Source organism: Malus domestica, chromosome 17, assembly GCF_042453785.1.
Source record: "Malus domestica chromosome 17, GDT2T_hap1".
Taxonomy (NCBI): Eukaryota; Viridiplantae; Streptophyta; class Magnoliopsida; order Rosales; family Rosaceae; genus Malus; species Malus domestica.
In genome coordinates this window covers 34257518-34272817 of record NC_091677.1, presented here as the reverse complement: position 1 = coordinate 34272817, position 15300 = coordinate 34257518, and the positions used below count along the sequence as shown (strand labels likewise).

The 15300-nt window shown below is 39.4% G+C and overlaps 2 protein-coding genes and 1 long non-coding RNA gene across 3 annotated transcripts; all 3 read right to left on the bottom strand.

Annotated features, from left to right (window-relative positions):
* Positions 1–2467: 2467 nt before the first annotated feature.
* On the bottom strand, positions 2468–3648 carry LOC103406045 (uncharacterized). Its single transcript, XM_070816527.1, has 4 exons — positions 3507–3648; positions 3171–3404; positions 2892–2931; positions 2468–2805 (listed from the first exon to the last, which is right to left on the bottom strand). Exons 1-4 carry the CDS (start codon positions 3627–3629, stop codon positions 2468–2470), a joined length of 735 nt encoding a protein of 244 aa, XP_070672628.1. The 5' UTR covers positions 3630–3648.
* Positions 3649–7865: 4217 nt separating this feature from the next.
* On the bottom strand, positions 7866–8462 carry LOC139193495 (uncharacterized). Its single transcript, XM_070816526.1, has one exon. It carries the CDS (start codon positions 8460–8462, stop codon positions 7866–7868), a length of 597 nt encoding a protein of 198 aa, XP_070672627.1.
* Positions 8463–12470: 4008 nt separating this feature from the next.
* On the bottom strand, positions 12471–13168 carry LOC139193588 (uncharacterized). The gene is made up of 2 exons (XR_011577900.1): positions 13051–13168; positions 12471–12769 (listed from the first exon to the last, which is right to left on the bottom strand). It is a non-coding gene; the product is annotated as an uncharacterized lncRNA (long non-coding RNA).
* Between the last annotated feature and the right edge of the window lie 2132 nt (positions 13169–15300).

Sequence of the window (15300 nt, the reverse complement as noted above, 5' to 3'; positions counted from 1 at the left end):
CATAGAGGGGCTAGCAAGCAAGAAACAGAAATTAAGGTACTTATGTTTAAAATTGGTTTTCTTGATCCATCTTCGAATGTTTTTTTGACCAGAAATGTGGTTTATGGTTTCCAGTCTGGTCTGTTGAGCTAGTTAGCTTTTTATTAAAGACCCTTCCAAAAATAAACCTCACAAAGCAAGGCTGAAAGGCATAAACACCCGATCATGAAATTAAGAACGCAATTAAGTTTTGAATTGAAAATAATGAAATTAATATCGGGACAAAAATAGATTACGGTAGTTGTGTGCTTGTTGCTTTTTGTATATATGGGAAGATTCTTATTTCTTCTTCCCTCAGCCTTGAAGAGCTTAGTAAATGGATTGGATTGGAGAGCTAGCCTTTAGCCCAAATTTGAGAAGGGTCTCTAATTTTGGGGTCCATTATTTTCCAGAATTGTCAATTGAAGCTTTGAAGCTTCTTTTGTTAATCCTAAATAGAAACAGGCCTTCTCCTCTCTGCTAGTAGAAGTACACACGTATTATATAAAGGGGGAACTCATTTGAATGGGGGCCTATATGTATTGTGGTCCTGTACCTACTCTTTGAGTTTTTGTTTGCCTTTTCTGCTTTTAAGGATTGACGGCATTTTCTGGTGTTCCTACCATCCTTCCCTTTCCCTCCAGTTAAAAACTGAAAGCTTACTATAGTCCACAGTCACTCCCTCCCCTTCTGCTCCTAGCATAGCTTTTTACTCTTTCACTGTTCATGTATGTGCATGTGCGTGTGTGTGTGTTTGTGTGTTTGTGTGTTTGTGTATAAATTTACCAAATCGGAGGATTGCATTAGTTATAATTCACATTAGATTTGTTAAGTAAACGGATTATCCTTCATTAGTTTAACCACATGTTACTTGTACAGTTGTGTACTCACCACCATGTGATTTTCCTTTTCTCTTCAATTAATTTATATGACCAGTTGAAGCAACTCGACTCGTGATATCATGAGAAAAGAAAAGTCGTGGAAAAGAATTATCTCTATGTTTGTGCTTTTGGTCCAATTTCCACAACTAACTCTTTAAGCTTTTGAGCTTCTTCAACTTCTTTTACCCAATTTCAACATAAACAAAAACAGAAAGAGGCCTCTTAAAACACTCCCCTCTTTTGATTTTTGTTTTTGTCTTTTAAGGACACTATGAAGATGCTGGGCGAAACTAAGTTGTTGTCATTTCTCTCCGTTTCAACTTTGATGCATGCACTAGCATAGCATTCTCTGCCAGACTAGAACAAACTTGTATCCTAATTTATAAATTGTTGAGAGTATGAATCTTAAATCGGAAAAAGAATAGAGTTTGCAATGGTTTATAAATAGTTGGATTACTCTCCATGTTAAAACTGAAACATCATTAAAACAACATTTGCTTTCTTAATTAAGATTGTTTGTGCTATATGAAACTATTGCCATCTGCTCCTATGACCCAATTAATTTTGGGTACTCCAATTGGCAACCGACTCCTATCTTAATATTTTAAATCCCCTTTAGCATGCAGGCATTTCGTTTGTGTATGATTTGTTATGCGTTACATAAGTTAATGTTAAGAAATCAGAATACTAGTTCGGTGCCCTTAATTAGAGCTACACTCCTTACTGTATAACAATCAAAATTTTTATGATAATATTTGTCTCCCAAGGGTAGTATATATAGTACTAAGCCGAATTGGATTAGTTATAATCTACATTTCATTTGTTAAGCAAACGGATTATCCTTTGTTAGTTTAACGACATCTTTGTTGTAGGCCTGTTTGATTGAGCGATCTAAGGTTAGAGAGAGAGGGGTGCGGCAAGCTTTAGGGAGAAGAGAGATTGATTTAATTGTGAGGTGTGTTTGATTCACCCCATTGTGCCTTTATTTATAGTAGTAGAAAGGGTAAAACCTTTCCCTTTAGGATTACAACATTTAATAGGTAATCTAGTCCTAATAGGAATATAAGATACATTCCTAGATTCCCTAGGATTTACACAATCACATTCCTATTCTAAATATGACTGCAACACTCCCCCTTGAGTGTGTAAATACTCAACAAACCATCGCATCAGATCTTCAGCAAATAAGGTAGAATAGTTGATGAAGTCATCAGTACAACGGGTGATTGCGAGTCTCAAATTTACTTTGAAGTATGCATTTGTAAAAACTCACAAAAACCTTGCTATGGTAAAACCCAAGAAATGGGGAAACCCCATAGACTAAGGAGAAAAGTAAGAAAATATGCATAATGTCTAAACACTCATCAAACTGGACGAAGGTAGTGAACTCATCGGAGTACGATCATCCCAGGGTGGGTGCCTCATTAAAACCTCGTTAGGTAGCAAAAACCTAGTGGGAAAAATGCTCCTAATCGTAGGAAAAATAGTACATTAAGATCATGTGAGTATGCTTCTAAATACTCCCCCTGAGTTAGACATAACTTCTAAATAAGAGAACTACAAGCGATTCAACTCAGATAATTTACGCATACTGATTCCTTGGACGAGCTTCTGAAATGTAGACTTAGGCAATGAATTGGTGAAGAGATCGGCCAGCAGTGGCGGATCCAGGAAATAATGTTTAGGGGGTCAATAAGGATAACGCGCGTAGCGCGCAATTTTTTTTTAACAGAAACGGCTATAAGTATAACCTGCGATACAATATATGATACAAGAAATGTGGGAAACATACGCATTAACAAACTCACATGTATGGGCATCTCAGCTATGACCAGGTTGCTACTTTCTTCAAGACTTTTGAGAGTTACTACCTCACCCCCGACGACCATGTTGATTACAATCCCATCTGCACGTATTTGTACAAAGTTATCGCAAGAGAGCATACCCCATTAATATGCAACTAACAAAGTAGTACAACTTGGTAGGACGAACCTGCAGCCAAACAAGTTGTCATACGGCTTGTATATGTTTCCTTCACAGAGGATTGTAAGGAAGGAAGCATATATACATGAGAAAATAGAAGGGACGCAGTATGTAATGCATAAGGTAGCAAAACCACATGCAGTCCCATGTATACAACTGTTATAACACAGAATTCAATCATTAACGACCTTGAAATGGCACAACAAGAGTAACTGTCAGCATAAGTGGATGCGTGAAATTGCAGTACATCTAAGTCCCAATTCCCAAAAGGAAAAATGAGAACTGTACCTTCTTTGTCGGTAACTCATAATTTATAAGAACACGGGCAGCTATAGGTGACTCCCCAGAAGGAAGCAGCGGAAGGCATGCATCTGTTGCAACTATCATATGAGATTTTTGTTCATCTTTCACAGACTCATTATCAACTGCTGATTGAGCACTCACTTCTGGGTTCCATCTCATTGTTGCTTGCCGAAAATGCTCTAATATTAAAGAATGGTCTGCCTCAGCAAGGTCAGTGTACTGCGATACAAGATATGATGCACGGGCTATAAGTACAAACTTATCAAGATTCCTTCAATGAGTTTTGAACTTTGAATAGAGATGAAGGTGGTTCTTTCAGACCTTTCGTCGAACACTTGGTGTGCAGCCAAGGGGTCTCACCAGCAACTCCAAGGGGTCGTACCAATAGCTCCAATGGATCTCTAAGGTTGTTTCCATGACTTCCAAGGGGTCGTGCGACCCCATTGACCCCACTGTGGATCCGCCACTGTCTGCCAGGTTGTCCTGGGAACGGATTTGCTTGACTTCAATGTTCTGATGCTGTTGCTGCTGGTGTGAGTAAAAGAACTTTGGCGCTATGTGCTTGGTGTTGTCTCCCTTGATGTATCCCTTCTTCAGCTGCTCGATACATGCTGTATTGTCTTCAAAGATCGTTGTAGGAAGGTCAACGACTAATGTAAGACCACTAGTGCTTCGAATATGTTCCATAACTTCTCTCAACCAAAAGCACTCACGCGATGCTTCATGTAGGGCGAGAATCTCAGCATGGTTAGACGAAGTCGCAACTAGCGTTTGCTTAGTAGACCTCTAAGATATAGCGGTGTCTCCAACGGTAAAGACATAACCTGTTTGAGAACGTGCTCTATGTGGGTCAGACAGATCTCCAGCATCTGCGTAACCAACAAGGCGAGAATCAATCTGAGGGCCATAGGGGACGGTAACACTTGGAGATTCACGGGTATAGAACAAGCCCAAATCCGTAGTACCTTTGACATAACGGAAAATGTCTTTAACACCATTACAGTGCCTGCGTGTGGGCGCATTGCTGTATCTAGCCAATAGATTCACAGCAAAGGAGATGTCAGGTCTAGTGCACTGAGCCAAGTACAATAAAGCCCCAATTGCACTTAGGTAAGGAACTTCGGTTTCCAAAATCTCTTCCTCATCCTCTTTTGGATGGAAGGGATCTCGTTTAGCATCTAGAGTCCGAACAACCATGGGTGTACTCGAAGGCTTCGATTAATCCTCATTAAAACGTCGCAACACCTTTTGGGTGTAGTTCGATTGATGTACTAGGATTCCATTTGAACAATGCTCGATCTCCAGGCCTATATAGTATCGAGTTTTCCCAAGATCTTTCATCTCAAATTCCATTTCAAGTCTGTAGCAATTTCCTCAACCTCTGCGGGAGTCCCAATGAGGTTCATGTCATCGACATAAACTGCAACGATTGTGAATCTGAAATGTGACTTCTTTATGAACACGCATGGGCATAGTTCGTTGTTCACATAACCCTGACTTGTCAAATATTCACTCACACGGTTATACCACATCCGCTCGGATTGTTTTAATCCGTAGAGTGACCTCTTCAACCTAATTGAGAGAGTGTTCCATGGTCTAGAACTATTTGAGCCAGTCAATGGAATTCCTTCTGAAACTTTCATATAAATTTTCGTATCTAGATCCTCATAGAGATACGCGGTTACCACGTCTGTAAGCTGCATATTCAGTTTTTCAGAAACTACCAAACTGATTAGGTAGCAGAACGTTATAACGTCCATTACGGGGGAATACGTCTCCTCGTAATCAATCCCTGGGCGCTGAGAAAAGCCTTGCGCTACGAGGAGTGCTTTGTATTGCACTATTTCATTCTTCTCATTACGCTTCCTCACGAAAACCCACTTGTAGCCAACAGGCTTCACGCGTGGTTGTGTAGGAACGATAGGTCTAAATACCTTACGTTTCGCGAGCGAATCGAGTTCGACCTGGATTGCTTGTTTCCAGTTTGACCAATCAGTTTTACGTCAGCATTCATTGACGGAACGTGGTTCAATGTCATCGCTAAGCATGATGTCAGTAGCTACTGAGTACGAGAATGCATCGTCAACGATCATCTCATTCCTATTCCAAATCTCATCCAATACTGTGTAGTGGATTGAAATCTCGCGATTCTCGGGAGGTCGGCATGTTTCATCTGAAGCATCACCATAATCTAGAATGACCTCATGCGTTGAAACGGATGAGTGAGCGATGGTCGGATTCAAACTAGGGTCACTAGTTTGTGCCATTTTCCTCTTCTAGGGTTGTGAATCCTTTGAACCAAATGGTCTGCCACGCTTCAGGGTCGGAACAGATGATTGGCTAGCTGCCAATGTACCTTGCCACGTGGAAGGTGCGGCCCCCCATCTTCGGGTATAGTCCAGCCTTCCCAGGCGGGTTGTTGAAGTACACGGGGTACATCTATCTTTGCAGGTGTGTTTGCAGCGGGTATATGTGATCTTGTCACCTTTGCTAGATCATTAACAGCATCCGGCATACTTTAAGCAATGCTCTGAAGATCTATAATTTGACGCACCTCAGTTTCAGACAGGGCAGTGCGGGGATCTAAATGAGACATAGTGGAAGCATACCACGACAATTCGCGACGTTCTACGGGAACGTTAACATGCTTATCTCCCCCTAACGACATGAAGATTGTCTCATCAAAGTGACAATCCGTAAAACGTACAGTAAAGAGATCTCATGTCAAGGGTTCTAAGTATCGAACAATTGATGGCGAATCATAACCGACATATATTCCCAATTTTCTCTGATGACCCATTTTGGTGCGTAGCGGCAGCGTTATTGACACATAAATGGCGCACCCAAACACCCGTACATACGAGACGTCAGGCTCGTATCCAGTGACCAACTGTAATGGTGAATGTGGTTGGGTAGCGGTGGGCCTCAGGCGGACCAATATAGCTGCGTGCAATATTGCATAGCCCCAGGCAGATACCGGTAGTTTGGTTCGCATAACCAAAGTCTGAGCTATTAATTGAATGCGCTTTATGAAAACTTCTGCCAGGTCATTTTGGGGGTGAACATGGGGTACAAGATGTTCCACATTTATCCCTACTGACATGCAATAATCGTCAAAACTCTGTGACGTACTCTCCAGCATTATCCAGTCGAATCAACTTAATCGAATAATTAGGGTGATGAGCCCTTAGCTTAATGATTTGAGCTAGGAGTTTAGCAAACACGACGTTGCGTGTGGATAACAAGCAAACATGTGACCATCTTGTCGATGCATCAACCAACACCATAAAGTATCTAAATGGTCCGTAGGTTGGTTGGATTGGTCCACAAATGTCCCCTTGAATCCTTTGAAGAAATTTAGGGGGGGTCGTGAATAATCTTTGTATATGAGGGTTGAGTATTCAACTTCCCTAAAGAACACACTTTGCATGGTGGAAGTCCAACATAGCGATGTAACTTATGCCCGTGTGAAGATTTGAGGATACAGCGCATCATGTCACGTCTAGGATGTCCCAAACGATCATGCCAAATCAACAAAGTGTCCGGGAACGCAGACATAGGGCCGGCCACACTGTGTGCTTCTATGCCGCGAATGGTTGTGATATACAACTCACTCGGCAAGCGTTCCAACTTCTCGTGAATATGCTTCTGGCCATATTCATATGAAGTGATACAAAGAAATTCAGAACCATGATCTTTAGTGGTTTCAAGATGATATTAATTATCTCGAATGTCTCTAAAACTCAGCAACGTTTTTCCGGAACGTGGAGAATAGAGTGCCTCCTTAATGGTCAGAATTGTACCATTAGACAACATGATATGTGCCTTTCTGTATCCTTCAATCATGTTGGATGAGCCTGAGAGAGTTGTCAAATGAGCTTTCTTGGGTATGAAGTTAGTAAAATAGTGGCGTTCACGCAATATGGTGTGCGTGGTTGCACTATCTGCCAGACAACTAACTTCCCACTAGACATACCTAGAAATAAATTGATTGAATTGGTCACATGTATAAATATAAGTCCATTCATTCAATTAAGCAATTCGAGAAAATAATATCCATTCAAATAACAATTCATAATTCAAAACAAACCAAAACAAAACAAATTATTCCAAATACTTAGAAAAATTGTTCAAACTTAAACCATAAACCTAGCAAAATAGGGGGGTAGGGCCGGCCACTCCAAGTGGGTTCGGCCACTAGGGGTAAAACACCCTAAATACATGTCTAATTTATTCATCCATAGGCACTGACGCCTCCTGGAAATCCGATATCTCCATTCATGTAGTTGCATCTTCCGAATGATCCACATGTGCAAAGTTAGACTCACGACGGGAATGATACTTGGCAATAGCCTCAGGGGAAGCTCGGCATACGCGTGACCAATGATCCCTTGATCCACAACGATAACACATGTCCAGTTCAGTAGAAGCAGCCTGAACGAGAGCTTTGCCCTTGTTCTTGAAGTTTGGAACCTTAGGAGCGAGTGGTGGACGCTGCTGGGTCGCAATTCTGCCCTTAGGTGCGGCACTCTGTTGACCTTGGGCCCGTGGTTGAGCTTGCCGCCCATTGCCATGGCCACGACGTTTCTTTCATCGTTTATGGCTGCTAGAATAAGTCGCATGCGCTTCAGGCGCGGTGTTCGAGCCAGTTGGTCGAGCTTGATGATTCTTCATCAAAAGCTAATTTTGCTTTTCAGCAAAAAGTAGAACAGAGATCAAATCCGAAAATTTGGTGAATTTATGTGCCCTATATTGTTGCTGTAGGACAATATTGGTGGCATGGAAGGTCAAATAGGTCTTCTCCAGGATATTTGATTCGGTTAGTTCCACTTTACAGAATTTCAACAAAGAACGGATTCTACAAACTTCAGAGTTGTATTTATTCACGGACTTAAAGTCCTGGAAGCGAAGATGCTGCCAGTTGTGTCTTACTTCAGGCAAGTATATGTCTTTCTGGTGATCGAAACAGTCGGCCAAAGCAAGCCAGAGGGTTCGTGGGTCCTCCTCAGCGAGATACTCAGTCTGTAATGCATCATGAATGTGTCTTCGGATGAAGATCATTGCAGTAGCCTTCTGAGCTTCGTCAACAGGTTTGTCGACGATAGATGCCTCGATGGTGGCTCTAATACCCTTTGCAGTGAGATGGAGCTTCACGTCTTGAACCCACTTTAGATAGTTTCTTTTAGATACTTCTAGAGCGGAGAAATCGAGCTTGTTCAAGTTTGACATATCCCTAAACCGGAGGGAGAAAACGTGATTAGTCATATGGTAAGCCATAGACATATATCGTAGAACATACAGGTTCTTTAGACATGTAGTGGTTTAATTTATGCATGAAAACTATAGGTTTCATGTAGTATGTTTTGAATGAAAACTTCAGGTTTCAAAGGCACTAAATTTGAAATTACAGGTTCAATTTAGTTTGATGAAAAATTAGTTCATAATGAGAGGTTCCTGCAAGAAACACAGAATGCAATATACTAAGTAAGTGTAGTGGATTTAAGTTGTCTTCGGGAACTCAAGTGTGAGAGCTTCGATACTACGAAAATATGTGATGGTTCAAAGTATAAAAATAAATTATTGAATCATTAATGTCCAAAAGTGATCTTCAGGTCAATAATTTTGGATTCATTATCAGATTAATGGACTGCATGTCACTTTTAATTAATTCAATAAATCGGGCCATACGGGGTCGATTGTAGAAGCAAAATAATATTAACATACGGGTTAAATTATTTTAGAATGTTAAAATAATAGTATTTGTGTTGAAAAATGCCCTAAAAATAATTTGGGCATGGGTGCCATGGGTTAAAGGGCACAAGGTGCCTTGAGTAAAAGGCATGGCCCATAGAAAGGGCCTAAGGTATGGCTGCAAGCCATGGGAGGGAAAAAAGGACCCCCAGCAGTAGCTGGGTTCGGTTTTTGGGCCAAGGGGGGTTACGGGGATGGCCCAGCAGGAGCTGGCCGAAGGTTTGGGTTACAGGGAGCCCAGCCTTGTTGGCTGGCGTGTGCGTGCAGTGCCCAGCCACATGGGCTGGCAATATGGGTGCGGGCCGAGAGGGTCGTGAGCTGCAGGCCCAACAGAGACGTTCCAGGCCGAAGCCTGATGTCTTGGTCGCACAGGGATGGTGCGGTGCCGCACCAAATCCATTCCCTTTTTTTTCAATTCCCTTTAGGGTTTAGGAAAACCCTAAACATGCTTCTAATTTAATTTGTATAATTTGACTCACAAATTCCACATAACAATTTGAGTGTACGATCCATGAAACAAATATATATATTGACAAATATATAAACATATACAATATATATATAGAAAGGAAAATATAAACGTAGATGGGTTCATGCATCATGGGGAATGTTTTCATGCTTCGTGGACGTTTCAAACTTCTTTTATTTTAAGCGTACCAGATTAGCAGAAAACGAATAAACCTTTGAATTTGGTGGACCCTCCAACGATGCGTCAATTCCTTAGCTTCTGGTAAGAGCGTGCTGATAATGTGTTGTAGGCCTATTTGATTGAGCGATCTAGGATTAGAGAGAGAGAGGGGCGCGGCAAGCTTTAGGGAGAAGAGAAATTGATTTAATTGTGAGGTATGTTTGATTCACCCCATTGTGCCTTTATTTATAGTAGTAGAAAGGGTAAAACATTTCCCTTTAGGATTACAACATTTAATGGGTAATCTAGTCCTAATAAGAATATAAGATACATTCTCATATTCCATAGGATTTACACAATTACATTCCTATTCTAAATGACTGCAACAATCTTTTATTTTTTCTTTTTTTACAAAAGTTTGACGACATGTTTTACTCATATAGTGTTTTTTCATGCGCAAAATCTAAATTTCAAAAAAAAAATGCCGACAAAGAAATTGGAATGCTGTGTTTAATGAAAAATTCGGGTTTTTTCTATAATAAAGAACGTTTCCTCTTATTTTTGTGGAAGACCACTTCTCATCAACTAAGTAGAATTTGTTTTGAAGATAAAGTAAAAGACCTAGACTTTCTCAACTAGATGAGAAGTTCCTGATTCTTTGGGCACTGTCTTCTCGACTTCTTCAACGTACTCTAGTCTGCTCTGTAAAATTTAGGGTTTGATCAGGCTTCCAGGTATAAGAAAAAGAGTTAACTAGTATAAAGCATTTAACATATATTTGAGTTTTAACATAGAAGGTGATAATTTTTTGATCTTCCTTAGTGCAAAGGAGGGTCTAGAGAAAGGTGATTATTAGATGATTTATCTTGGAGATGGCGTAACAATTTGAGATAGCTTGCATATCTTGGGCAGGGCCACAAAACGTCTTAGAGACATTGTCTGTGACTCAACCCAAAAAATTGTTCCGATTGTTTTCAACACACTGGTAACTTCGATAATTGTTATTATTGCCTCAAAAGTCCTTGTCGATAAGGCACGGAAAAGAACCTTTCATGGATTTAACCCATCTGTAAACAATCCATTTGAATTTAGAAGCCCAAATAACTTGTGGTGTAAATAATCAATCCACTTGACAGTTAAAATTCATTATGTTAGACTAAACTAACAGTGGCACGCTCAATATTGCTTTAGCTTTGATTGAAAGCATGAGGGCCTGTCCAAGGCCCCGCAAAGACACCTTTAAACTAATACAAACATAATGCAGAGAAACAGGGGAGTTATATGAAGGACATTCTACTTCTAGTCTTGTTTACAGTGTTTTTCATGTGTAACCACCATCATGTGATTTTCCCTCTCTTCGAATAATTTACATGAAAAGTTGAAGCGGCTCAGCTCTTGATAACATGAGAAAAGAAAAGCCCTGGAAAAGAAGTAACTTTGTGTTTGTCCGTAATTCAGTCCCAATTTCCACAACTGCTTCTTTAGCTTTTGAGCTTCTTTAGCTTCTTTTACCGTTTATATGTAATTCAACAAAAACAGAAACATAAATAGGCCTCTTAAAACTCTCTCCTCTCTTTGTTTTTTGTTTTTGTTTTTTTAAGGAGCCTTGCTTAACTGACGAAACTAATTTGTGGTCATTTCTCTCCGATTCAACTTTGATGCATGCAGTAGCCTTCTCTGTCAGACTAGGACAAACCTAATTTGTGAATTGTTGAGTGGTTAGTTATAAATTATAGATAATTCTTGTGTTCCTACTGAGGAACCTAAACTTGTTTTTTCATCTATGATTAATGTATCTCAACCATACAAATTGTTCATTTTCTTTATCATCATGTAAATCATATTTGTAAAATATTATTTAATTTAAAAACCATTTAAAAACCATACAAATTGATTCACATCATGAAACAAAAAAAGCACCGCATTGTATAAACTTACTAGGGTTTGGCGGCTCGTGTAAGGGATGAGGTTTGGTGCCTTCCTATACTATATAGGCACCAGATTATTTAACCGATCCCACTTATTTAATCCGGTGTTCGCGTTCTCTTTCCTTTCTCTCACGAACTCGGCTGAAAATCTCAATTGGGAAATTATAATGTTGCTCTTCCCTTTTCTTCTCCAACCCAACAACAATTCTCTAGCTTTCCGACCGGCGAATAACCTAGCCATGACACTTATTCCTGCCGACCAACACACCAGAAAAAGATCTTGAAATTCGTTAAACTAGACTGCGTGTAGCCACAGTCCCGCCGCTCTAGCAGCCACAACGTCTTCGTTTTCATACCCATGGTGGCAGATGGATAATTGAGGGATTCATTTGGATTTTGGGATTAATTAATTATTAGTTTTTTGCTGTGAGGGAATTAAACTCAAAATTGGGAAAGTTTCATCTGGGTATTTTATTTCAATAGATTAGAAACCATGGAGATTTGGTGGCAGTGATTGCAAGGAGTAATGGAATGTAAGCTTTTGATTTCAATGGTATGGTGGCGGTGGTGAGTGCTAGGCGGCTGGTTGGTTTTGTTTCTTCCCCTCTTCTGGTTTTTTGTCGATGACATATTTTTTTAATTATTATTATTATTTAGTTATCTCTATTCTTCTTCATTTTATCTGTCGTGATTTTCTGAAATTTGTATTCTTTTTTACCTTTATTACACCCGACCAATAACGATTATTTGATGACTCATAATCGTACTCAATGATAAGTGGCAATGGGGATATAACACATGCCCCATTGTTTCTAAATTCAATGGTCACTTTTTAGCCATATCAATTTTGGAACAAGCAACATATGTTGTATTATCATTGCCCATCTAAATTGAGTACGTAAATTATATCAAACTTTATGTCACTCTAGCGTATTTTCATTTTATTGACATACATACAATGAAGTTGCAACAAAATAATGAGTAATAAGTTTATTTTATTTATTTTTAAATAGTCTTCGCATCTACAACTTGTGTGCTTTTATAGCATCATAAATATTTGAAGATGTCAATACGAGAATTGAAGATTTCTAATTACGGAATTTTTTTCTGCTCTTGCGATTGTGCAGAAGAGTCTTTGAACATGAACTTTCTCACTCCTTCTCTAGAACAATAACATTTTTGACCGACACATTCACAATTACGGCCATCACAATCCTGAGGTTTTTGGCAGACACCCGGAAGCTGAAAATCATGTGCTTCGGCTCCAAGATTCACACCTGCCACGAATATATTTTTTATTATTAAATCGGAAATATACATGCTATTATGCCATGTATGGAAAAGTTGCAAGGATGAAAGAGAAAAGATACAAAAAACATATGAGAAACAAATGGGTGAAAAAACAAAGGGAATTGCTATTAGCATTCCAAAAATCTCATTTTACACTCTAAATTTTCTATTATTAGAAAGAAAAGTACACTTGTGTGGAGTGTAAAATGAGATTTTTGAAGTACTAATAACAACTCCCAAAACAAAAATTAGTCAAGAAATATGGTACCAAGAGATGCAACAACCAACACCGTAATGAGGAATGCTAACTTGATTGATTTCTCCATGGCAATTCAATTTGTTGATTACTAGAGGAAGATATTACGATTTTCAGATTGTGTATTGTGCTATAAAACTTATGAGAGTTCTTTTTTCAATCCAAGGTTATATATACTTGAAGTTAAAAATTGTATCAATAATTGCGTATCACGTAGATTGTATTCTTTAATATAAGAGATTTGCAAGCAATAAAATTTATGGAACTGTAATGGTAAAAAATATGGCCGAATTAAATTGCAAACACATCCAAATACCAGCCTTTTTCTTTTCCTTTTTAATTTTTGTTTTTTTATGTGAAAACAACAAACAAATAAAGAAACGAGAAAAAAACTTGGTTCATTTTTGGAATAAAAAGATTTTCTTGTGGTCTACATCCATATCAAATCATGTGAAATCCCGTTCCTGGATTTCACTATTATAATTTACGTATTTGTATTATTGAGATTTTATCTTATTTTTTTGAGAATTTATATTAATTTATTTGAATTTAGATTTTAATTAAACTAGTTACAAAGTTTAGAGTTTGGAAATTAATTATTTAAAATTCATAGACCGTTCGAGGTCACAATTTATATTTTCGAATAGAGCTCGATTTCACGAACGCACAGGTGCAAACTGTTCGTGAAACGGAGTTATAACGAAAGAGTTATTAACGTTTGAAGTTAGGGATATCTTTGTAATTTTGGCTTGATCTAGTAGACTCCAAATTTTTTGGAGTTTGAGATGTGCCACGTGTGTGGCTAGGATGAAAGGAAATGAAGAGATGGACGACTATGATCGAAAGGAAAGAAAAGAAAGGAGGGAAAGGAAGGGGAAGGAGGACCAATCAGAAGAGAAGGAAGGGAGGGAGGGAGGGAGGCGAAATGAGGGAGAAGGGAAGGAGGGGATTACCTCAAAAGTTTTCCCCTTTTTGCCGACCCGACTTGATTGACAGAAACCATGGTTTCCGATGCTTTTCCGGCCTAATTCATACGAATTACGCCTAGAAGCCACCTGGGAAATACCCCAATATCTTCCCTCTACCAATTCCACCCCAAAAATTGGAGAATTCGGCTTTGATTTTGCTAAACCACACCGGAGGGTGCGACGGCACGGTGGCTCCAATCCACCATTTTTGAAACGTTCTCTTCCAATTACCACCACCACTAGAATTCCCTTGAGGCCTAGAATAAAGCCCAAACAACTATAGGGACGGCGGAGCACCAGAGATGACGGATTGAAACCACCCAAAACAAAGGTTTCCGGCGGGTTCAAGGTAAATTGGAGATTTTCCCTGCCAAATTTGCCTTGGTCATAGTTATGAAACTTGCTGTACTCATTGAGATCTACATTTTTGTGAAATTTGGTAATTTTTGGAGTTAGTCGGAAACTTGGGTTTCCGCTCACCGGAAACCGCCACCCACGGCGGCGCGTGGCCAGTGGGCCGACAATGACTTTCTAAGTTCAATTAGATGTCCTGAGTTTTTATTTGATATTCGTATGACGTGGTTTGATCATTTGAACCTAATTTCACTATGATGCTTTACTTGATCAAAATATGAATCAACGATCCGACCGTTGGATCGTCACCAAAATGTAATACGTTATTATACGTAATATTTGAGGATGTTAGAAACTGATGAATCGGTAATCCTACGTATGGATCTTCCATGATTAAATATAGCTGAAGTTGAGAATTGTTTCAATACTTGCGTATCTCGATATATTGTATTTTTTCATGTATGAGATTTGAGAGTAATAAAATTTATCGACCGTAATGGTAAAAAATATGGCTGAATTAAATTGCAAACCATATTAATTCTGTTTCATATCTCAAATAATTTGATAAATATAAAAATTAATTGAACTGTAATTGTATATAAGTCAATCGACGCAGATTCCAAACTATATTAGTTATATTCTATACCTTAAATAAGAGTAGTTCCACCGGGGAACTGATAGGCCAGCACCCAGCCAAAATACCAGCCCGGCACCCAGGCTATCCACTCCAACCTAGCATTTTGACCGGCACCTAACCCAAGCCAGGCAAGAGACCGGCCTAAAATCGACAGACCCACATGCTGGGCCATCTGACGTCATCCGGGCCATCAACCTCCCGCATGATCAATTTGTCGCAGAGAGATCTTGGTGCAGAGCTCCTCGAGGTTGAGGTTGAAGAAGGCCAATTTGCCGGCGGAGCAAAGGGTGGCGGCAATGGGGG

Excerpts from the sequence above, each read along its gene's own strand:
- LOC103406045 (XM_070816527.1), bottom strand. The coding sequence starts at position 3,629 with ATGGGGTCGCACGACCCCTTGGAAGTCATGGAAACAACCTTAGAGATC. Across the intron at positions 3,405-3,506 it reads CACCAAGTGTTCGACGAAAG|TACACTGACCTTGCTGAGGC; the intron begins GTCTGAAAGAAC and ends CTTGTATCGCAG. Across the intron at positions 2,806-2,891 it reads GACAACTTGTTTGGCTGCAG|ATGGGATTGTAATCAACATG; the intron begins GTTCGTCCTACC and ends AAATACGTGCAG.
- LOC139193495 (XM_070816526.1), bottom strand. The coding sequence starts at position 8,462 with ATGGCTTACCATATGACTAATCACGTTTTCTCCCTCCGGTTTAGGGAT.